Here is a 25,044-nt window from a genome sequence, read left to right as displayed (position 1 = left end):
ATATGCAGCTGATGGTAGGCGAAAAGAAATTACTATCAACGGGTCAGCGGAGCGGACGAACTTGACGTTGCGAACGGAGTCCACATGTGGCTAATGAATAATGGAATTAATGAGCGGCAGCACAGACCCACCCACACTCACTCCAATGCTTAGCAACACACACGCCTCAATTGCTTTTCGCAAACTTGAAGCGACGGCATCATTTGTGCTAAAAGAGGATATTAATTGTGTTGTCTTGCCAACGCATGCTCCGAGGAGGAGGAGGAGTGTGTGTATGTGCCGGGGGAGGGGGCGAGTCTGTCTTGTGCTACCAGATGAGGCAAACGCGCGTTAGGCGCAATCAAATTCAACACTATCATCGGCGTTTGAAATGCGAATGTTAAAGTTCGTACAGTTCGAAAGTGGAAGGCGCACAAGCATATCGAATGGTGCGGTTGCAGCCAAACCTTTTCTCGCCGCTGACAACCCCATCTTCGTTTTATGCGCATTTGTGGCAGAAATTTGTTCAGCCTCGTTGGAAGCTTTTCTTAGCTGACAATTAATGATGGGCTTTTAATTAGCCATATGCTATACATACATACATATATACGCATATGTATGAGTATATGAGTGCTGCAATCTAGACTTTATTTTGCTTCGAAGACCTCGGCGCCTAAGCAAAGTTGTAGACCAATGGCTTGAGGTCTCGTAAGCCGCCTAAAACATCTCACTTTACATATTCTGCCATTTAGTGTGACTTTAAACCTTCTTAGCGTAAACCATTAATTTCTGTACATACATACATACATATGTAAATTGGCTTGTGCGCATATGTTTTTGCCGAAGGGCTAAAAGCCTTACAACTTCGTCATGCTTCCGTTAGAAGTGAAGTTTTTCTTGTGAGCTTGCTATGCCTTCGCTTCGCTTGGCGCACATCCGCCTGCGCGCTTACATTCATTAACTTGTGCGGCGGCTGCATTCACAGAAGTTGTTCCACTCTGTGTTAATGTTATTGACCCTCATGTGACTTAGTAGTTTTGTCTCGTGTTGCTTAGGAATTGTGTTCACTCCTTTTTCTTTCTGTTTTTTCTCGCTTTGCTGCGTATTTTCCGCATTCAGTTGCCAGCCTCCGACTTGTTTCCTTGTTACTTTTCTATTTGCATAAATGTTTGTTCGCCTTGTTTTCTTTCTGCAGTCTGCATCCTTCACGAAGTTTTAGCGTGCTTAGCCTTTCTTATCTTACTGTGCTTTGTCTCTAGTTGGATTTGTCTTGACTTAACTTGAAGGTATTAGAGTTATAAGCTTATCCTGTGTGAGGTAGTAATTTTTGCAAGGCTGCACATTGTTTTGAGAGCTAGATATACAGTAAGAAAGTATCAGTATTTTCTGCCATAGAACACAAGTAACTATAGGCTTGCGGTCGGTTTCTCAGCTCTTGCGATGTGCAGTTCCGGCCAGATTTTTTGGAAAACTTATTTTTAAACAATTTCGTGCGCCAACAAAGGATTCGAGGGCATATTTCTCTTCTGTGCGTAATATTGAAACTACGCCATTTTTTGAAAGGGACAACAAGCATTTTGAAACCAAAGTTAGGTAGTAATCGAAATTTTCCAAATACAAATAAGGGGTAAAATGGTTACACTAACATTGAAATAACATTAGGTTACAGTAGTTGACACTCTACCCCACCCTGGAACCCCCTTGTATTCTGAGTCTAATTCTGCCGTCCATAATTTTTCGACCTGCCGTTCGGATCCAGCGTAAAATAGACTGCTTGTACACATTAGAACATCTAGTAGCCCACTAGAGGTTAGAGAATAAGCCAAACTAGTGTGAAAGATGTGAACCTTTGTAGCTTTCTTTTGTCAGCGATAAGTATTAAGGAACTCAGAAGGTCTTAATATGGTTTAATTAACATTGACAGTTAAGCGAAGTAAAAGTTGTTAAGAAAATAATCATTTTTCCTTTGTTTTGTAAAAGTCATTAACTATTCCATTTATTTTATTTTTTTTGTTTATCACACAATTATGCCAATTGCTTTTCTCCTTATCAACACTTTCGAACGAAATTATCACCCCCAGCTGCATTTTTCTTAAATACGTTCAAGGAGAAAACATAGTTCGAAAGAATAAATACAAATTAAAGAACCTCGTTACTTGCGCTAAATGGTTGCAAACAAATGCATTTGAACTGGTGGCTCTCATTGTGTCGACGATGCGCATCCTTTGCATAACCATTAAGTCGCCAACAACTTTCTTTTTTATAACTTGCAGCAGGAAAAAGTGCACAGTTGCCTTGCAGTAAACACCTGATTGCGATAAATGATTGTTTCTTAGTTGTAGGTTACCGCCCACAGGACTAGTGCCGATAAACGCAGCGTGGCAACAGCGACAATGTTGTAATTTTTCGCTCTTCTCTCCAAGTTGTAGTTATCAACAACTTGGCGCGTAGCTTTCTTTGAAATCCACTTAGTTGGTTTGCGTCTCAGTCTCAAGTTGTTACATGTCGCTCACTTGGTTTCCACTTTCAAGCTTTGTTTCTTTCGCCTGGTGGTTTTTTTTTTTTGCTTCTTGCAATCCTTCGCATTTGCGCTTCAATTCTAAATTGTCGCTACTTTACTTGTGGCTATGTGTGTAGGCATTTTTTTTTGTGTTTGTCTTTTTATTTCGCTTTATTTATTTCACTGCTTTGCTTTCGAGCTTCCAAGTACTCGCGACTTTATTAGTGTCATTAAGAAGTGTGCACCACTCGCTCCTTACCACTAAACAGACGTTTACAATGCAGTGCAACTAAGAACTCGCTGGTATTTAGTGCAACAGTTCCACTTACTCCGCCTGCTGGAGTGGTATTAGTGCTTCAGGTAATAGTGTAGCGTAGCGTAGCTTGACTGTTACCTCAGCAGCATGGGGTTCTCCCTGAGTGTCCCTATTACGCCCTCGACCGCCGAGCTTCGTGCATTCCGTTTGAGTACCACCGACTCGGTGAGTAGGCTAGTCGTCGCAGAGGTGGGAGGCAGCACACCTTGCTGACAGTTGCTTTCGGGCAGTCAGCATGCGGCTAAGACTTTTTAATTGCAACGCTGTTGTGGCAAACTGGCGTAGTTAGTGTGCTGCTATGGGTAGATTGGTGGTGGCTACTCGTTCTTCAGGCGAAACTTTGCTTTGCCTTTTTCCATCGCAGTTTTTTTTCCTTTAGTGAGCATTTTTACAATTGCTTCAAGCTAAACCGTTTGTGGTTTATTGAGTAGAGAAAAATTCTTTCCGCTCGCAGCCAGGCAATATTTTATTTTACATTAGGCATGCGGCAACTTAAGTAGCTGTAATTCGAGTGATATAGGGAGGTCTTGATATGGAATTATAAATTTTTTTTTTCAATTTAATAAACTGGGAAATATTGTCTTCATTTTTTTAATTTAAAAAATATGATCATAATCGATATCTACCTTCAAATTGGTATCGTAATCAAAAATTTAAGGAATCATTTTATAAGTAAAGTTTTTATCGATAATTAGAAGCGCTTTCATTCCAATTTATCGGAACCGTTGTAGGAATATATGACTTTATTGATTTTTAATATCAATGCAGACATTTCTTCCATTGTATTTATAATTTATCGATATTATGATTTATAAACTTAATCGATATTATGATTTACTTAAACCGGTTCTTTATTTCTGTCATTAAAAAAAATCGTATTCGATGATGTCATTGTCTTTGCAATCGGCATCAAAATCGACACTCTAAGCGTTCAGATTATCGAAAACGATATCGATACAGAAAATGTTATCGATCTCAAAATTTCTATCGACATCAGAATTTTCGCCATTATTAGCATTTTGCTTTGAATTATTTTTATTAAAGCGCTTATCGATATCGTCGACGTTGGTGTTTATTTATCGTTTACCTTTTCCGATATCAAAATTTTGATCGTTATCGACAACATTATTCTTTAAAATATGTCATTGTTATCATAAAACTTCTAGTCATCGGTTTCATATTTTTCGATATTTATTTTACAAAAATGTATTCAAATTGTTATACATATATCCCACTACCACAAATTTATTAAATTGAATAATTGGCTGCTTACATATGAATATCTAGCTGCACGCACCAGTGCCATTAGAATGATTTAGCTCCTCTTCTAACATGCGCGTGTCCATTCCTCCATTCCTCCCTCCCTAGCCCAATACTCATTTTTATTCATCATTTTTTACTTACTTATCATCCCACACTAATGCCTCTCTTTATCTTTTCTTTATTGTCCAATTAACGCCCATTGCTTAGCAATTCTCGCGTTTCATTTCTGTTTATTAGCAGAGATTTCCCTTTTTTCTTGGCATTAATTAAGTTTACTCGTAGCCACTGCGTGCTTAATCAGTGCCGTTCATTGCCGCTGTGTGTCCTTTCATAAATTTCTTGTCTAATCATCAATGACGAACTCCCACGTCCGGCGCTAATCCATCCATGCGAAAAAATTCCAACTTCTCCATAATTTGTCTCTCGCCAACTTCCAACTCCTTCCAGTGGCCGCTGCATTCCTACACGTTTGCTTCTTTTCGCTTTCTAAATTCAATTACAACTTTTTGATTATCACTACCATCATCAAATGTATTCATGTTTATTAATATTTTCTTATTTCATTATTTTTTTTTTTTTTGTGTTTTTTTATTTGCAGATTTCCCGCGCGTTGATGTCGGTCCGGAAAATCCACTTCGTGTGGAACGTGATCGCACTGCCAAATTGGAATGTAATGTCGATGCGAAGCCGAAAGTGCCTAATGTACGTTGGACACGCGATGGCCGCTTCATTAGTTCCTCCCTGGTGCATACCATACATCGTGTTAGCTCGCAGGATGGTGGCAAATATACATGTTCAGCAGATAATGGACTCGGCAAGTCGGGCGAAAGTGTGCTCATACTTGATATACTGTATCCGCCCACCGTTGTAATAGAGTCGAAAACGCGTGAGGCTGAGGAAGGCGAAACGGTTAATATCCGTTGCAATGTGACCGCAAATCCATCGCCAATTACCGTCGAATGGCTGAAGGAGGGCTCACCCGAATTCCGTTACTCGGGCGAAGTGCTCACCCTGTCGTCGGTGCGTGCCGAACATGCAGGCAATTACATCTGTCGTGCTGTGAATATAATGGAATCTTATGGGCAAGAACGCAGTGAACGCGTTGGCAATTCCACGGTGGCATTGTTGGTGCGTCATCGCCCTGGTCAGGCATTCATAACACCGAACAAGCCGATTGTGCATGTGGGCAATGGTGTAACGCTCACCTGCTCAGCTAATCCGCCCGGTTGGCCAGTGCCACAGTATCGTTGGTTCCGCGACATGGACGGCGAGTTCTCTAGCACACAGAAGATATTGGCGCAAGGTCCACAGTACTCGATACCGAAAGCTCACTTGGGAAATGAGGGAAAATACCACTGTCATGCTGTAAATGAACTGGGAATCGGCAAGATGGCTACGATTGTGCTTGAGATCCATCAGCCGCCGCAGTTCCTCGCTAAACTGCAGCAGCACATGACTCGTCGGGTGGCCGACACAGACTACGCCGTCACGTGCAGCGCTAAAGGCAAGCCAGCGCCCAGCATACGCTGGCTCAAGGACGGCGTGGAAATCCTGCCTGAGCTCAATCTGTACGAAGTGAAAACAAATCCAGATCAGGGTCCCAACGGCATGGTGACCGTGCAAAGCATGCTGAAGTTCCGCGGCAAAGCGCGCCCCAACGGCAATCAGCTAGTGCCCGGCGATCGCGGCCTCTACACTTGTCTGTACGCGAACGAAGTGAACTCGGCCAACTCGAGCATGCAACTGCGCATCGAGCACGAGCCCATTGTGCTGCATCAGTACAACAAGGTGGCCTTCGATATACGCGAAACCGCCGAGGTTGTGTGCAAGGTGCAGGCCTACCCCAAACCCGAATTCCAATGGCAGTTCGGCAATAACCCCTCACCGCTTACAATGTCCTCCGATGGGCACTACGAAATTAGCACCACCACCGACAATAACGACATCTACACCTCGGTGCTGCGCATCAACTCGCTTACACACGCCGATTACGGTGAGTACACCTGCCGTGTGGTAAACTCACTGGACACAATACGCGCGCCCATACGCCTACAACAGAAAGGTCCACCCGAGAAGCCGACCAACACACGCGCCGTAGATGTGGGCTCCAATTATGTCACGCTCAGCTGGGATCCGGGCTTTGATGGTGGACTGAGCAACACCAAATTCTTTGTCAGCTATCGCCGCGTACCTATGCCGCGCGAGGAGCAACTGATACCCGACTGCGCCACAATCGCCACAAGCAACACTGATTGGTTGGAATTCGACTGTCAGCGTGACAATCCCTGCAAGGTCACCTCACTAGACCAGCATCAAAGCTATGCTTTCAAGGTGAATGCACTCAACACAAAAGGCAACTCGCCATACTCCAACGAAATAATGACCACCACTAAGGTGAGCAAAATTCCACCGCCTCTGCACGTCACCTACGATCCGAATACGCACACCTTGGGCATCAATGTGGGCGCCACCTGTCTGTCGCTGGTCGCCATTGTCGAGTCAATGGTGAACATGGACACACCGATGGCACAGTGGGAGGTTGTCGACACAGTGAGTTTGCAGCTTTCCGGCAATGGACCGACATTTAAGGAGACTGTGATTAATCGCTCCATACCGGCATATCGCAGTGGCGGCGGACGCTCGCTGGGGCACAATCACCTAAGTGGTCATGGCGGTGATGGTGATGGCGATGGCGATGATGACGATGATGATGTCGACATGAATACACTGGCATTGGAGGATGATAATAGACCGACAGTGCGTGTGAAACTATGCCTGCGGTCCAATCAGGAGCACTGCGGCAAGCACACCAATGCGGAAAGTAAGTACTATAGATACTATGTAGAGTACAGAGAAGGAGATAATTAAGGGGAAATGGCGGTTTTTTTGGGCAAAGTTTGTGTGTGTGCGCGTTGTGGCATGATGCGAGTACTTAATGTCTAGCGCATTTTATACTGGCGGGATTTTCACATGTGATGTGGTCAACACTTTTCGCTCATTTTGGGAATTCTTTCAATGCAGTCATGTGCCTGCCACTTGTTAACTCTTCAATTTTCGACTGGCATTTTGGAATTTCGATTAAAAATTGTGCACAATCGGGCGTTTGTTTATTCCATTGTCCGCTTTTTCGTTTGTGCGGGCATCCACTGGCTGGCTGACCGTGTGACTGCCATTTCCCTGTCATCAATCTACTTTAGGCAAACACGTATCGGCAAGCACATGCCAGTAGGTGGCGCTGGCTACATGCCCCCGAAAGTACTTATGTGCTGCCACAACTTTTGTATCCTTGACAGCATTTCGCATGTTGCCACACATCAGCGCGCCGATTTAATGGCGCACACACATTCGCAGCCATCCACAGCTGCCTTCAACTCGCTGACACTTATCAGTGGGGCTGCCAGTTTTTTCCTTCTACACACCTCGCCTCCGAGCGCCCTCAACTCATTCTCATTTCTCTACTTTTTCTTCTTCTTTGTTTTTTTTTTTTGCAGTTGGCCGCACGTACATCGCTGAGGCATCCGCCCTGGCCACACCCACCTTGATCGCCATAATCGTCTCTTGTATTGTATTCGCATTATTTGTCGGTTTATTGTTGATGTTCTGTCGTTGCAAACGCAATCAATCGAAAAAGAGTGCTGCCGCCAAGGATTACGAAATGGACTCGGTGCGTCCGTCGATTGTTGCTGCCCAGCAGAGTCAGCCGCCGCCGCCATACTATCCGGCAAGTGGACTCGATAACAAAGCACTTGAACATTCGATGGATCTCGCCTTGGGCATGGAGGACCAGAAGAGTGCACTTTACGCAACACAAAATGGCTATAGCTATCACCCGGGTAGTGGCGTTGGTGTTGGCGTTGGCGGCGGTGGTGGTGTTGGTGTTGGTGTTGGTGTTGGTATGCAGGGCCTAACGGGACACACGATGCCGGGAAATGAATGTAAGTACCTCGTAGTAGTTGCATTTGTGCGAGTAGTGTTTTGTAATTTTTTTTTTTTTGTTTTTTGCTGCAATTGTACTACGAGTAGGTATTTTGCTGACCGTTTTTATTGCTGCTGCTGCTGCTGCTGCTGCTGCTATTGTTGTTGTGCGTTCTACATGCTCGCTTATTTAGTTGCATATGCTGTTATTTTGCTCTCGCTGCCACCATCAATGCCATGTAGACTGCTATTGCATTGCTTTTTGTTTCAAGGACCATATCAGTGGCACCAGCAGCGGCGGCGGCCGAGGCAGAAATGGCTGCTATCGGCTCAACATTGATAAATATGTTGGCAATAACAGTTTGGATAGTTGTTAACACAAAGTGTGTGGTTTTCGTTATTGGTCAGAGTGTTGCCAGATTACTGGTGGAGTGCAGAATGATTTTTTAAGCTTTATCACCAAGCCATGTACGCCTCTGCAAGCTAACTGTTTTCTCAAGTAACCTGTAATTTTAAAGCTCACTTTATATTTAAAGGTTGGATTAAAAATAAAGCTTTTTGTAAAGTTAAGCATTTCTATTCTCGGTTTTTAATTGGTTTACATCCAAGAACATCCACATACGTAAAAATAGCAATGCTTAACTTTAGACAAAGCTTTAATACGTGAAAATCCAAGATTATAACTTTGTACAAAAATTATAAAAATTCTACAAAGTTGCACAACGACAATTTTCTAACCAGAAGTGTCTAGAAAATACCGTTGATTTTTGATTTTTTTTTCCGACGGCGCTACGAATTTTCTTCGATTCAATGTTAACACCGTCGGAAAAAAAATATTAAAAATCAACACGAATTCTTAACCTCTTGAAACTTACACTCTATTATTGGAATTTAATGGACTACAAAACTGCATACATTGAATTTTTCTAAAAGCAGTGAATAAAAGATTTATTGGGACATTTTTTTGAATTTCTCTACAAAGTTTGAAATGTGGATTTATATGGCGTTTAAGTATATTATTAACTAGACTTTAATAAAATATTAAATGAACGAAAAAAAATAATCAAAACATAAAATGTCCGCTTCAAAATTTTTTTACATGACTAGTATATGTATGCATGTAAATATATGTATTTTTATAACTCGTTTTCGCGAATAATTCGCTGTTAGCTTATACGGTTTTTTTATCAATGACTCACAAAGTCTATATTACTTCTCTGCTTTAAAAAATTTAGGTAGTAAAAAAAAAAATATTTTTTTCGTATTTTGGAAAATACAGCAGTATCTATTTTTGGAATACAAAAGAAAAAGTAGTATACAAAAGTAAATAATTGTCGAAGCCGAAAGTTACCCATGTAATAGACTTTTAAAATAAAACGGAATTTTCAATTGCATCCGGCCAACAATTCGGATAATTCAGAAAACTATTCGTAGCTAATAAATTGAAGGTTTCTAAATCGTACTAAAGACCCTGTAAAAGCCTGCACAAAATTCCCCGAAGTTACTAGATTTAGCGAGGGGCTCAGTGCTAATTGGGTATGGCTGTCTATACAGACGAATCTATCTATGTTTTTATTCAAACCGTTTATCGGTTTAAGCCGAGACCAGCGACTAAGTCAGTTGCCATTCTCCTTTTCAGATTCATTACTTCATTAAGTTCGGCAATTAGGCATTCGAGAATTGCTCCAAAGTTTTATCAATTCCTCTACCCATATTCGATAGCATACTTTTAGGCGCCAAAAAAAACCGCTAGGATATCTGTCGAATAGTTATGCGCCAAACCTCTTAATTTACTTAAAATAAAAAAAACCCATATTTTCCAAAACTCAATTCCAAATTTGGCAACCTTGTGCCTCGGTCGCGTATTTTTGCTTCTCTTTATCTCATAACCTTCAACGGAAAAGTGTTCAGCACAATGTTTGGCGATATTTCATTTGTTTTGCTGACACAGTGGTGGTCGCGAGTGGCGCAAAAGTGCGAATTCTTGCAGAGCAAAAACGAAAAACTGAAACATTGAACAAAAACACTATCGTGGAAACAGTTACAAAAATTAAAAAAAAAAAAAAACAATATATAAAATAAAAAATCACAACACCAACAAAAAACCCAAAATCCTTAACGCTGAGCGTATTCAGCGAGGAAGCGCAAGCATGCAATTGGAAGCAGCAACAAATCGATGAGTATACATCGATCAAGTGGTGGCAAGTGATGGACGCACGCGAATTCCACTTTGCAACAAACAGCCCAGTTACAGTTACAGCTACAACCAGCGGATTACAGATGGCGAGGCTCAGGGTCAAACGAAAGCCGTACAAATGAACTAAATTTGGAGGACATACACACACACACAAAAAAAATTTATACAAAAGAGTTTGACTCTGTGCGCTGATAGCCAAAGTGTTGTGGTGTAAGTCAATGGTAAATTTATAAATGTGAAAATATACATACACTCACTCAAACAAATGAATACGGTTTTTTTGAAAATTTTTCCAAATGTTTTTCGAGATCATTATTTTTTTTTCTATAAAAATATTGCGCAAGCTTTAACCAAAATCATATAAATCACAGTTTCAAATTTTATAAAAAATTTAAGAAAATTCAACAAAGTTTTACCAAATTTTCAACTCTTGAATCCGAATCTTAGAACAGTTTTGGTTGTGCAGTGTTATAGCCCATTCAGTTTTAGTCTAATGAAGTGCAACCGGCCGAAAAATCGCGTTTATTTTTGAGAATTTTTTTGGAGACTGATTTCGAGTTTTTTTTTATAACAATTGCAATTCACAAAAACTGGCTATGATTTTTTTACTGCGAACGGTCTACCGCATTTTATTTCATAAGAAATGCATGCTTGTATGGAAAAAAGTGCAAAAATCCGTCACCAAAAAAAATTCTCAAAAATCAACAGGATTTTTTTAGCCATTTGAAACTTGCACTTCATTAGACTAAAATTGTATAGCTCATAAAACTGCGCGCACAAAAGCTTTCTAAAGACTCACATTAAAAGGGTTGAAATTTTAGTGAAATTTTTTTTCTTAAATTTTTTTTAAAGTGAGAAGCTGTAACTTACATGGTTTTGGTGAAAGCTTGGAAAATATTTGTATAGTAAAATAACTTTAAAAAAATTAAATCGAAAAACATTAAAATATTAAGAAAAAATCAACACGTGGTCATTTGTTTGAGTCACTGTATATACTTTTGTATATGTACATATATGTGAATATGTCAAGGTAGCACATTTTTAACGCTTTCGCTTTTTCCATCTCTCACTCAGATTTGTGTGAGTTGGGTGGCGTTTAGGTGAAAATGTAAATGTAAAAATGGTTACCTGCGAAATTATCGCTTTGCCAACAACACGATATCCTACATACTTAGACACATACCCTGCACACCGCTTGTGACCAATGCGACTCACTTTTCATACCAGTTAAGGTGTTTGTGTCCTTTTGCGATTTTCGACACAGTGGCATTAGCGCACACATACAAACATATACTAGACTAGTATATTTTGTGCCCCATTCCACATTCGGTCGCAAATTACTCTGTTTTTTGGCAATTTGGCGACGAGGAGTGGCGAGTCAATGAGCCACAAACACGCCATGCCACAGCGACCACATCCACTGCGGTGGTTGGTGGTTTCGTGGAGAGCTGTTCATTGCGGTTACCAGCAAACACTACAACTAGGTACTGCATTCACACATTCCCATTAACCACCTCACAGAAGGACTCTACAGTTGCCCAAAATTGCATGCTTGCTGTTGTATGTATGTGTGTGTGTGTGTGTGTGTGTGGTTGTTTGTAAGGCTGTGTGCTCCATTATTAATTGCCACGATGGCCACTGTTTTGGGTTTAGGTCAAGTAGTAGCAGGCTAACCTAACCTTTTTATTTGCGCTGTAGCAGCAATTTAGATAGGACATTAGCATTTTGGCGATAATGCGATAGGTGCACCGCCCAAAGGTGCGTATTAAACACCTCTCGTGGTGGTGATGGCTTCCGGCAAGCTGGCGGATAAACAAATAATTGGGTATGGCTTACTCGTTTTCGTTAGTAAATAGTGATGGAAAGATTTCGAGGGATAGTGCTTCTGATTAGACGAAATTCTAATTTCACGCTGAGGAAATGAGCGAAATAGATAAGCATTTTGTGATGTGGGTGGATGAAAAGGAGTGGGGAATTGTGGCTAGTGGCAGATTGATGCATACACATACACATTGTTGTTGTTGCTATTTATAGTGAAACAAGAAGATAAAGAAGGATCTACTAGTTTTATAAATGTGAAAGTTTGTGATTTAGTTGTTGAGAATTTTTGTTGATCTTTCACGCTTAAACGACTGGGCATATGTATTTGTATGAAATTTGCCACACAGATGGGCTATAACCTGGTTTAACAAGTAGGATATTTTTGACGAGAGTCGCCACCTTTTTCAAAAGTCTAAATCAATTAATAAATAAGTAAAATAAAACACTACAACGAAAGGGGTTCCAGAAAGATTTATTGCGAAAATATTTTTTTAAGGGGTTGCCAACTGTTAAGAAAGTTAAAAATAATTTAATAATTTGCTCAATAAAATATCAAAACAATGTACTTGTCAAAGGAAATGCTGAAATGCTATTGATAAACTATTTGTTTAGAAAATGTTCTTTAAGAAAGTTGCCACCTGTTAAGAAAGTTAAAATAAATTTAAACAACAAGTCAAACTAAATACTTGAGTGAGTCTATCAAACGAGACAAGGTTAAAAAAATCTTTATTTCGAAAATATTTGTGAAGAGGGTTGCCATATTTTTTAAAGACCTATTAATCAATACGTATGCCAAACAAAACTGAACACCAAATATTTCGGACTATTTACCGGCGTTTACCGGAAAGCGACAATTAAAATTTCCAAGAACCGAGAGTGAATGTACGAGATTACGAAATTGTCGTTGATGATTAAATACTAGTTTAGGGAGGGAGTGGTAGCTGCAGCACTTGGCTTAACCCTTTGGAAAGTGTGGTTTGTTCTACGGGCCACTGGACAGCATCCCTCCCAAGCAGTTTTAGGCTTAGTACCTACGAGTGATAGTCTTGAAATTAATCTTAAAACGTACTTTGTTTGTTCAAGGCCTTGAAGAAAATGATTTAGGAAGACCTATCCAGTTTTGCCGTCGTACTAATGGGGATGACGTAAACTTTTTGGGCGGATGAATCCAAATTTTATAGGGACGGAATAGCGTACGACCACAATTTGTACCACTGCGCAGCGAAAGACCAAAACCCACACGTGAGGAGACACAGAGGGTTTCAGAGAAAGTTCAGTGTGAACGTTTGGGCTGCCGTTATTGGAAACTGGTTAATTGGGCCTCATTATTTATGGGACAAATTATTTGGAGTTTATTCTAAATTATTTACCCGAATTAGTTAAAGAATTATTCCAAGAAGACTGGCCTATCGCCTTCCAAAATGACAGCTGTCCAGCAGCGCATTGTGAGAGAGCATTTAAATAATGATTTCCTCAACTCGTGAATGCTTCGAGGTGGTCCAATTCCCTGCCCTTCTCGATCGCCAGACCTCACCGCGCTTGATTTTTAGATATGTAAGCATCCTTGTATGTATTTAATTTATTTTAATCCACCATTTGTTTTTACCAACTGTGCAAGTAATTATTTCCGAAAGCAATGCGCTTTCCTCAAAAGCAGAATTCCGTAAAAAAAAAAATCCGGCTGCTTAAAATTTACTAACAACTGTATATGCTTCAAAAGAAATTGTGATTAAGTACTGTATGTATACCGTTAGAAATGGCATAAACTTAAGACATTTTTGAACTACATACTCACTTAAAGTTTTTTTTTTTTAATGCGATTTTCGCCTTTTAAGGTTTTTTTAACCTCTTTTGAGTAGTTTTAGGGCTTGTATTTTATTCTAGTTATCATCTGCATCGAATATCAATATTATAATATTTTACGATTAGTTTATATAAAAATAAGAAAACATTTAGTTAGTTTTCTTGTTTTTAAATGAAGTTACTGAGGCTTGAAGTTTTGAATATGTCGAGTTTGGTTAACTCTAAAAATAAATTTAAAAAAATCAACGGGGCCTAGGTCAACTGTGCCACATTTCAACCATCTGTCAAACACGCTGTGTATTAAGTTGATGTAGCCGAACTCTTTCCTCAGTGCCGCTATCTCAAGTGTCTGGTGAATTTATCATCTGGTTCAATGCTCTGATTGAAAGAAGTGTTCTTATCTTATCTAAAGCAGAGACCATCTAAGCAATCCACCACATGTGAGCATGCTGCTCTCTGAACGAGCACTCCAAGAGATTCCGGATCTCTTCGTTCGGCTAAAAAAAAATGCAAGTATCAGTGTTTTTAGAGACAAAACTTACATACATACATATGTACCTATATAGTACAGCCAACCGGCAATTGTAATCGCCCAGCCACAATCCAAAAATATGCAATCCCTTCCTTTCAACTTCATACATATTTTAGTAACTAAATTTTAGTCTGTAAAAAAGAGCTCACTATCGAGTTCTCACTTCATCCTATCGCTTTATGCTTCGCCAAGTATGTATGAAGTCTCCTTCAATTGATTTTCAATAACTTCCACACCCGCACCTCCCCCCCCGAGATGTGCCTCAAAAATGCTACAAATCGGCTTCCTGCCGGCATTTAATGCCATTTGCTGCCAGTTGTGATAACATTGACCGAAATTTCAGCTACATTTATCACGCATTTACGACGGCATCCCAGAGCGGTGTAGCGCGCGGCCCTGACTGTCAACATGGCACATTTTCAGTAGAAAAATGCCAGCAACGGCTTTGCAAGCGCTCAATGCCAGGGCATAACTGCGTTCACTGCTTTTACATTTATCAACTATGCAGCAGAGCGGCACGGCATGGCACAGCAGACAAGTGCAGTTGCATCTCCCCACCGACGGCAATGCACACAGCGCTGTGACGCAGACCTCAATAAAAACGCGTTCGCTACTTTTGGTAAGATTTTTGATATTTTCCAGGTCTGCTGTTTTTATGTCGAACTTAGATATTATTCCGTAGACAGATATGAATGAAGCGCACCTCAGCGCTTCTGTTTGGGGGGCATTTTTTTTCGAATGCAAAAATCGGTGGCTTTGAAATCGAATGGCGTGTGTTGGGACTATGAAGTCGCATTATTCAACAAAAAAAAGAACAGTAAAAAATTGTCAGCAAATGTAAATAAAAGCAAAGGCCACCAATTCTCTATTGCGCCGTTCACTCGCAGCCATTTGGGCAGCAAACAAATCTGAAAGTAAAATAAATAGAAAGAAATAAATAGAGCATAGTGCGAGAACGCCTAGATGTAGGCAACAACAGAGAAGAGAAAAAATATTTTGAATATTATAAACGCCTAGTGGAGTGGCGCGGCTGTACAGCGCGTATGGTGCGGTCAGTGTTCAGTGTTTTTTTTAGGAGCAGCGACAGCGCAAACACGAAATGCAGGCCAAGGGGCGGCTGGCCAACTAAAGTCCCTGTTTCTTGTTGCACAAAGTGGGCGTCGGCTTTTTATAAGTACGTGTGTATGCATACATACATGCATACCTTAATGCTGACAAACAATAGCGCGCCGCGTCGCTTCGTCCAGCCGCACCGCGCTCTATTGTGTGCCCACTAACCTAGTTCAGTCGCGCGTCAGCTGTTGCCGCGCAGTGTATTTGTTTGCACAAACGTTAAAAAAAAATACGCCTCAGCCTAAGTGCTGTCAAGTGTAAGTGTGTGTGTGCTTTTACGATAGCGCGCGCTTTTGTTTACCAACGCGCGCGCGTTTGTTTGGGAATTTGTATGGCGGTGGCTGTTCATTTTGCGCGCAGCATTAATTTTGCGCTTTTTGGTGCATAAATGTTGGTGGCGTTGGTGTAACGTCACGCGGTGTGGCAGCTTTGGGAGTCGCGCTTACATACATAGTTTTCTGCTTTGTCGCTATTGTCACTGGCGCTGGCGTGTAAATACATAGAAAAAAAATGGAATGACATTTCTATATTTAAAATCTTTTTTTTTCAGCTACGAGTGCAGCTGTTGCACGCGCTTACCGTTTTTCGTTTACACATTTTCATTTTCGATATTTTTTCGTTGTTGTTGTTAAATCTATATTTTTTTAACTGACATTTTTAATGCACAACATCGCTGAGGAAATACTGTGTGGCCCTAGCAACCAACCAACTAACTGCATTGCAATCAGCTGAGGTTGTTGGCTTTTCGGTTTTTGTGGGTGGTTAAAATCCGCTTAATATGCGGTCCGCCGCGCAGTTGCGTCGCTGCTAACGACATTGCGCACAGCTTTGTGTGCGATACTGCGAATTGCGTTTGCGTTAACGTTTGGTGTTCTGCAGCATTTATTATTATTGCTATTTGTTCTTCATATTTGCGTCATACATATGCGTTGCCTTGCTCTTATTATTGTGACCGCTAATTGGTTTAAGCGGCATTATTGTAAAATAACCTGAAAATTATTAAGCGCAAACAGCTGCAAGGATTTTTCACAATCAAATTAAAATTGTATCGAATATTCTGGAAAATTTTAGATTTTCGCGTTATGTCTCATAGAAATGGAGTTTTACTGCAATTTAAGTGAGCAATTATTTTTTCCTTTTTTTAAATTTTCATATTAAATTAAAATAAAAATTGTTTTTCTCTTAAATTGTTTTCGTAAAACTGGCTATTATTGTTAGAAAATAGCAACGAAATACTTGCTTTTGATTGCAGTTGATTTCACAAATGAAAAAGTGGAAAAAAATAACAACAGTTTACGTTGCGAACTTAGCTCTGGAGGTAAGACCACTGGCTCTGTATGCGGCAGGCGCCGATTCGAATCCCAGTGAAGTGGATAAAGTCGTCTGTCCAGGAGATGTGATCATCTCCCAAATAGCAGCTATAACTTCTACCATTTGTAAACTATGTCTGTTTTTTACAAGAACTTTTCATTAAAAATTACCTCATTGCTTTAGTTAGAAAATATTGTCTGAACTTGCGTGATTTCAAATGCTATTCGTTTTTAAATCCGCTATTAATTAAAAATCTATTTAATTAATCGATCAAATAAAAAATGAATTTTATTTTTGATTTGATTCATCGAAAAAGTCAATTTTATTCGTAATTTTTCAACTAAAAAAAAAAAATGTATGTAACGCAAGCACGATTTTTTTTTATTCCAAAAACTCCATAGAAACCATCAAAGACACAGGTAGGCGAATTTGCTAAACAACTGCTATTCACAAGTTTTTCTATATTGGAGAAAAACTCGAAAATCGTGCTTGCGTTACTTAAAAGAAGAAATTTTTCGTTGACAAATAACGCATCAGCTTGACTTTCTCGACAAATTAAAACTCAAATAATTTGATTCTTCATCTATTCCTGATTTGACTCATCGAACAAATAATAAATTTATGCTCTTAAGTCCTGAAAATGAACTAATTGAGGTTGAATATTTTTTATGATTTTTTTTTTTACTTTTTGAGGCATAAAGAAAGCATTTTTTTATTTTTGTTTTTGATTTTTTGGTTTATTTTTATATTTCTTTATATTTTTGAAAGTTTAAGGTGTATAGTACATCAGTATGTGAACCAACGGTTTGAAGCGATTATATTATATTCAAGCAACCGTGCTGCCATCTGTGAAGTAGTATGTTCAGTTTCTAAAATCTTTCTAACCCGGGAGAAAAGGGAAGAAATAAATACAAAAAATCCTAAATTTTCTGCAATTTCATTAGTTCTTATAAGCGGCTAAATTCATTTTGGTTTTTTTTTTTTGTTTTCTTCGTTCTTGCTCTTGCAACTGAGATAATTATCCGGATTTTCTAGATTTGCATAGCAATTAAATGACCCTTTATTCAATAAAAAAATGACAACTGTTTGTAGTAGGGATTTAAAGATATTAATAAACATATGTACGCGCTGGCGTGACGTTACAAAAAACAGAAGTAGATTTTAGCTTCGATCACAAAATTGCAAAACTCTGCAAATTGGGCAAGACTATTTGCACAAAAGTTTTCGAAGTAATAATTGAAATGCTTAAGGTTAACCTGGCGTTACGTTACTAAAATTTCCATTGAAATAGGAAGGAGGAGACATGCATTTTGTGTCGAATATTCTTTTTATTTTGATATCAGCAGTTCCATTTTTGGCAAATATCTTAATACGTTTCAACTAAATATTCCAATTCAGAGCATAAATACGGATTTTCAAAATATCTCGACCCTGGCGACACCTAACAAAACCATTTCGGGGAAAAAATTGCTAATTACATTAGCACTATACATATATTATAAAAGCAGCCAAACCGGCCTTTAAATAAGTTATATATTGGACCTTTATTTTTTCGCGGTAGACTTTTTGCTGAAATCGGCCACATGCTTAGTATCCGCAGTAGGCAATGCTTACTACTGAACAGTAAGTATGAATGAAGAAAGTATGTATGAAAGAATGTCGCCAACGTGTCTAGAATAGCCGAATCAGCTGAAGTTTTGTGGATTCACGAGCGCGCCCCAAGTTGCTTTTGGCTCTGGGATGAGAGGCGCTTCCTTGTACTGTCCAGCCAGTAAATAAGTGAGTCATAACTAGGTTTACTAAAAACTCCTAGGTTTTAGACCAGCTAACTAATGAATTAAGTGAGGTCTCTAGAAGTTCTCATGAAGTCTGGATAAACTTTCCATCAAACTCTAACGCAACGCCTGCCTGCCATATATAAAATTAACTTTTGTCCATCCGTCTCCATGCCCTACACACAGGATTTGTCGTAGTTCCAAAATTAATACTTATTGGGGGCAGAAGCAAAGTTTAATATATCCTTCCATTCTGAATGTCTCCTGCTTTATGAGACCAAGTAGGTATGATTCAAGTTTTTCCATATATCCCGTCTTAGAAGAAGAATCAAAAGTCAAAGGGTTTAAGCAAAAATTCGAGTAAGATGGGTGAAGACTCTGGATATAATGCTTATAATAAAATTCTATATTTTAGTTTTTTGCGTATATTCCTAATTTTTTTCCACATGATAAGCGGCAACAAGTCTACTTTAAAAAAAAAGTATGTTGCTTGAAAAAAAAACCATTTTAAAATCAGCGTGTCTTTTAGAAACAAGATGATACTTACTTAACCTTTACACATTCTCACCTCTTTTGTACGAGCAAATGCGCGAGACTTAATTTTTAACTAAACTAAAATCGGTGCCACTCACTTCGTCGCACTTACCTGCACCAACCCTTTGCTTCGACCACTGCACCTCTTCGCTCGCGGCAATAAAAACTTAAAATTCCATTAACATTTAACTTAATTGCAACGATCCACTTGCCACTTACTTTCCAAATTGTTGCAACTCACAAATGGTGAATGGCTGAATGGCTGCTTTCAGAGAAGCGCGCAGCATGAATGGCGATGTCAGAGACGATGAAAAGGAAATGTCTTGCGACCAACGCTGGCTCAACGGTGTCAGGCAGCTACAAAGCGCTTTGACTTTGCACCCAAATACAGGTGGCAGGCAGCACACATCGCTGCCACACATTTATATGTATGTAAGCAGTTAGGGAGGGGGGCAAGCAATATCAACAGCCTTAACAAGCATCTGTTGCCGCTTTAACTTTGCGCTGAGATTCGCAGTGGCGCGTCAATTGGGGATATGTGAATTCCAAGCAAAGTTTGCGTGCCACAATTTTTTTGTTCACATTTTTTTCGGTACTTGTGCTTGCAAGCGCTTGTGCCTTTGTGTCTGTTGCATGTTGCAGCTGACACATCACAACTTCCAACCCCGACAACATTCTGCTTCATCTTGGCACAAATTGCTGCATCGCTGGTGCGGCTGCTGCTGCTGCAACGGCAGCTAAAGCATGCACCTGTAGTATGGCAAGGCCTCCATGCTCCAATAAAACATCTGCTCAAACTCTATGCCTTTCGCTCAATGCAATTTGCAGCTGCTTCAGTTTGTTTTTTTTTTCTCATTTTCTTATTTTATTTTAATTTTAACTCTTTTTCCTATTTATTTATTTTTTTCATCATTTTGCCACTTATTCAAAAAGTGGGAAAAAAAAGCTTCACTTCACTTTTAATTGGCGCGCACAAAAGCTGCTACTTCGCTTTCGCTTTGGTTGCTCCTTGCCACTCTCGCTTCACTGTCGCTCATCCTCGCTTCACTTTAGTTATGTGCGAGTGTTTGCGCTCATACTTACATATGTATGTATGTGTGTCTGTTTGTGCTGTGTTTTTTTTTTGCTGCTGTTGACTCTGTTGCCTGCTTGCTTCAGAATTTCATCAGTGCATATTTTTTCCAGTTGCCTTCACTTGCTGCAACCAACATCTGTTGTTGCCGCTGACCTCAACGCGCTCATTTTCGAGTGTTAATTTAACTTTTCTTCTTTAGCTTTTAATTTTATTTCGGCAATTTTCTTCAAGCTTCACTAACTTGACACTCTGTTGGGGAATTTCATTGCATTTTGTGTTTTTTTTTCTTCTTCTTTTTTTCGCTTTTTTGTTGGCTAATTTTTTCGACCGAAAATTTGTTGAAAGTTTTGTAACTTCTCAGCGGATATATGCCTTCCTCACACGCTGTTGTTGTTCGGATAGAGCTGAGAACTAACAAAATATTTGCAGAGCTGCCTGATTAAGCGAGATTTTGCAAAGAGCAAACATTTCGTTTTTAATTCAAATACTTAAAATGGAAAAAATTAAGTTTAATTAAAAAATTGAAATGCCCCTTGTTTGGTAAATGTACATACATAAGTCACATCCGAAGGTAATGCCATCATTCCACATAGTAGTTGGAGAGATTTTTTAAACAAAAATCAAAACAAGCTCGCCAAAAGCTGGCGAGTAGTTTATACAGAAACCAGTTCCCCGAGAACGATTCTAAGATCTAGCTGCATGGAGAATCAAAGTAATTTTCCTTTCATTTATTTATCAAATTTATAGAAGCGTCGTTTAAGAACAAAGACTTCGTGGCTGGTGCCTTTCTCCATATCGTTGTGGTTTTTCAGCTCCGAGTAGGGAACAACTTGGAGATGGGAAGTGTGGGACAATGTCTTTAGCCAGTGTTGGGTGATGAGAGATACCCCGCAGGTGGACGTTTTCTCATTCTTTCTCTATATCATCGTCATAAACTATCTCCTGGAAGACATTTGCAAGGAGATGCACTCTGGTCGCGCATTTGCTAACGGCATAGCACTCCGTCACAATTTAGTTTGCTAACTCTGGGTAGGAACGAGTTTGTCTTGTGGAAAGAAACTCTTGCCAACAGCTGCTACTTTGCGGGCTCTGTAGCTCGTCTCAGAAAGAAAAAAAATCATACTCTTAAATTCTCTAATCATGCCCGCCCTCTTATAAATCGAATAAACGTGGGTGGTGTTGAACAAAATTGAAAAGATTTTGAGAGCTTTCGAGAGAACTATTTTATGCCCTATTCGCGTGCGCGATGGACATCTCTAAGAAAATGGATTGGCAAATTGTAAGATCCTTCGATTCGCGAAATAGTTTGATCTCAGCCCAAAGGGACACACATTTCTAGGTCAAATATAAAGAAGAAAAAACTTTAGCCGTGATCCTAAACAGGAATATAATGCAACTCGAGTATTGAAGAGCATGTAAAATGGTACACCATAGTCTCTACACTGCTATAAAGGCGACATTTGACCTTTCCCCATAGGTTTTCTAATGACTATAATCAAGCCACTTGTGTTGTATGGGGCAGTGTCCGCTGTAAAGATTACAATAGTGAAGAAGTGAGAACGCTTGCAATGGGTCAACCCTATTGGAATCTTCGCCATCAGGCTAAAAAGCACAGATTTCTTCGTCAAGTCGGCATCATTTAAGCACCCTGCATTCTCTGGGAACCGCACCAATGAAGAAACGGATTGGTGTATATCGAAGGTGGCTCCCATTGTGTACTTTTCTACACATATCCGTAAGAAAGGAAAATGGCGCAGTTCTCGCCTCTGAAACAGGACTGCAGTAAACATTTTTACGAAAGGCTTGAACGATGGATTATGGTTTGATAAAAACTGGTCGAGGTATGCCTGACCCGCTTTCGGTCGCCTCAAATTCCGGGGTGAAATGACTTAACAGGAAACTGCATGACTTACAGATTGGCTAGGTAGGGATCATCCTCACAGTGAGGGCAAAAGATTTTGCTGCAACATGCGGACAGCTCATAGAGAGATGAACCTTTAGTCGGTTTCCTGCGACATACAAAGCTTTAAAGTTCTTCTAGTCGTTTTTTGACTATAGGCGGTCAAGGAAGCTTCTACAGCTCGCTAAGTGCCAACTCTCGGATCTGAGAGGCTATTGACAGATACCGTTATGAAAAGGGGTTTCATATACAGGCGGTAATGATCTTCATCTTTTTTAAAATGAGCTAGAATTTAGCTTACTTAAAAAAATTTATATAAATCAGAAGAAGTGGTTTAATTTTCGTTTAAAGCTTTTTCACAAGCCTTTTCACAAAAAAAAATATAATAAAGAAAATATTCTTTCTGTTTTATTCATAAGTTTAATAAAAACAATTGTGGTGCCAGCCATTTTCGCCCCTTTTACCATTTTCATTTTCACTATTCTCATAGTTTGCAATATTCGCAAGACCTGTCCAATTTCATGAAATTTCCAAGCACTACAAAGAAAAGTGAAAGAGAAAAATAAAAGCAAAATCACACGAAATCAAATATTTGACAATCAGCGCGCGCCTTAATGCCTTCTTATCGCAGTCATTGCATCAAGCGCGCTTTTGTTGCACCTGCAGCTTAATATTAACTAAATTTCAAAAGCAAACAACTTCAATTGCAATAGGTACTGCTGGTGCAAATAACAATAGCAACAACTAACTACAATGCGGAGAGCAAACAATAGATTGAGCGCCGTTGTGCAGTTAGCAGGTAAACATTCAACTGGCTGCCAGTTGTGTACCGTTTTTATGCGGGTGTGTTTGTAAGTATATGCTTTTAGCTCTTGCAACTTTTATTGTCTTTTGTTCTGAGCGAATGAAGGACAAATTGCAAGGTGAGTTGGAAGGAAGCAAGTGTGCAAAATGTGTAACTTTTAACTTGCAGAGCAACTTTGGCTGTGTTTTGTTGTTTTTTTTTTGCTACTCACCTACCCGCTAACAGTTCAGCTAAGCACTTACTTGTATGCAGTTGGTTGCAAGCTCTTTATTTATTTGTAAGCCTTTAAAGCGCACTCTTTGCCTGCTGCCAGCTGACAGCTCCCAGCTGCTCATTGGCGTCTTCCTGCCTCCGAAATTAGTGCTGCTGCATACGGGCATTGCTCTACTTACTTACTCACTTACTTATTTATTTATTTAACTATTTTACTTGTTCTCCGACGCTTAGCATTCGGTCTCGGAGATGTATAGTTAATGCGTTTTTGCATCTATTTCTACCATTTACATAATGTTCCGCACTACTTCCGGCTCCACACATTTTGCTAATTTTTTTGTGTTATCTTTTAATAAACGCAATCACCTAACTACCTCATTTTCTCTCTCAACCCAATCTGCTTTCTTTGTGCAACATCCTCTCCATCTGCCGCTGCTGACTGCTGTTGCTTGTTAGCCTGCTACGCTTGCTTCCTGTCATGTTCTCGGCGCGCATTAGCTGACAACTTCCGCCTTTTTTTTGGTACAATGTGGCGTCTTTTCCGTTACTCTACGATGCGCGCTTTTCTTCTTCTTCGTTTTTTTTTGCAATTGTGCAACCGGCGCTAGTTACTTGCATTCAGCTGCTATGCAGCAGACCAACGCCACTCACTTGCCTTTACTTTTGTTTGCTTACTGTTCTTTCTTTCTTGCCCTTTGCCTGCGATGTCCCAGCAAGCAAACGCCGCGCCGCACACACATTCCACTTCACCACTTGCCCATGCCTCTTAAATTTTGCCTCTTTCATACCTTATACTCGTTCGCGCATCGGCGTTGGTTGCACTCGGCGCTAAATTCTCGAATTAAATCTGTGTGACGCTCACAACACGAAAACTGCAAGCCAGATTGCCAATTCATTATAATGTTGTTTATCTTGTTCCCATTCGTGTATTCGCTCACTTTGCACTTATGTACTCCGCTTGCGCCCGCACTGCAGCCAGAAGACACAATTCTTATCGGTGCATTGTTGTTGGCGCGTTGTTAAGCAATGCTTCCAATTTATTATCGCGTAACTTTAGTTGGATGAAAAAGTTTTTGTATTGTGAATGGCTTTTCATTTCGCATTTTGCCTTTTTTTTTTAGTTTGTGCGTTGATTTTATTTTTTGTTATTTTCATTTTTGCTGTTCATTTGCTTGCATTTTATTTCACTTTGCTTAACTTTGGTGGAAGTTCCGATTTATTTATTTAACATTTTATTTTTATCTCTTTCTATTAGTTGTTTGCGTTTAAGTTATTCAAGGCAGTTGCAAATAATGTGTTAATATAGCGAATTAAAGCAACAACGCCGCTTCGCTGCTTGCAATGCAATGACTTTTAAATTGCAAAGATTTTAGATGCATTTATATTGGAGATTTCGTCAGCTGCAGTTGTGCGATTTCGTGAAAACTTTGCGGCGGAATTCTAGTTGTTTTCAATTATTTTAGATTGGCGCGAGTTTTTGTAACTTGAAATTGTGGCGAGAAAATATAAAGTTTAAGTATCAACAACATTTACGAAAGGATAGATTCTGATTCTGATCAATAAAAGGCTACGACTTTTATGCTCAGCTGAGCAACTAGTGCTCTTATAAGTATTTCTATTATCACGAACTGGTGCTGGATTTATTTTATGATGAATATGCTAAAGGAGCACTCTGAGATCCCTTTGATCTTTCCATCGCAGTCAGGGTCTCTGTTATCCCAGAGTTTCGAGTTGAATACTCTCAGAGGGTTCTTGCTTATCAGCTGAATAGCTCGGCTGTCAGGCGCTCAGCTCCAGCAGCTTTTTTTTAAGCCGCATAATCAATATTCGTGCCTCGTCATAGTCGGACGGCGGAACGTCGACTTCACTTTCATCGACTGGAGGCTTTTCCACTACTCTCAGTGCTGCTAACATTCAATAGGGTGGGAAGTGTTCCCTCCATAATTTAAGTATTTTCTGGACATCAGTTTCTAGGTCGCTATGATTGTTCTT

At 39.8% G+C, this 25,044-nt stretch overlaps 1 protein-coding gene across 1 annotated transcript in view; it reads left to right on the top strand.

The window, feature by feature from the left end:
- ed (hemicentin protein echinoid) overlaps positions 1-25,044 on the top strand; it is a 104,096-nt gene that overhangs the window by 47,251 nt on the left and 31,801 nt on the right. Inside the window, exons 3-4 of the mRNA XM_017614687.1 lie at positions 4,657-6,879; positions 7,550-7,993. Coding sequence (XP_017470176.1) covers positions 4,657-6,879; positions 7,550-7,993 — 2,667 coding nt within the window. The remainder of the gene's footprint in view (positions 1-4,656; positions 6,880-7,549; positions 7,994-25,044) is intronic.

This window comes from Rhagoletis zephyria, unplaced genomic scaffold, assembly GCF_001687245.7.
Source record: "Rhagoletis zephyria isolate East Lansing unplaced genomic scaffold, Rhagoletis_zephyria_1.1 Rzeph_scaffold_00882, whole genome shotgun sequence".
In the NCBI taxonomy this organism is placed as follows: domain Eukaryota; kingdom Metazoa; phylum Arthropoda; class Insecta; order Diptera; family Tephritidae; genus Rhagoletis; species Rhagoletis zephyria.
Note: the sequence above shows the minus strand (reverse complement) of the source record. Positions and strands in the feature narration are given on the sequence as shown.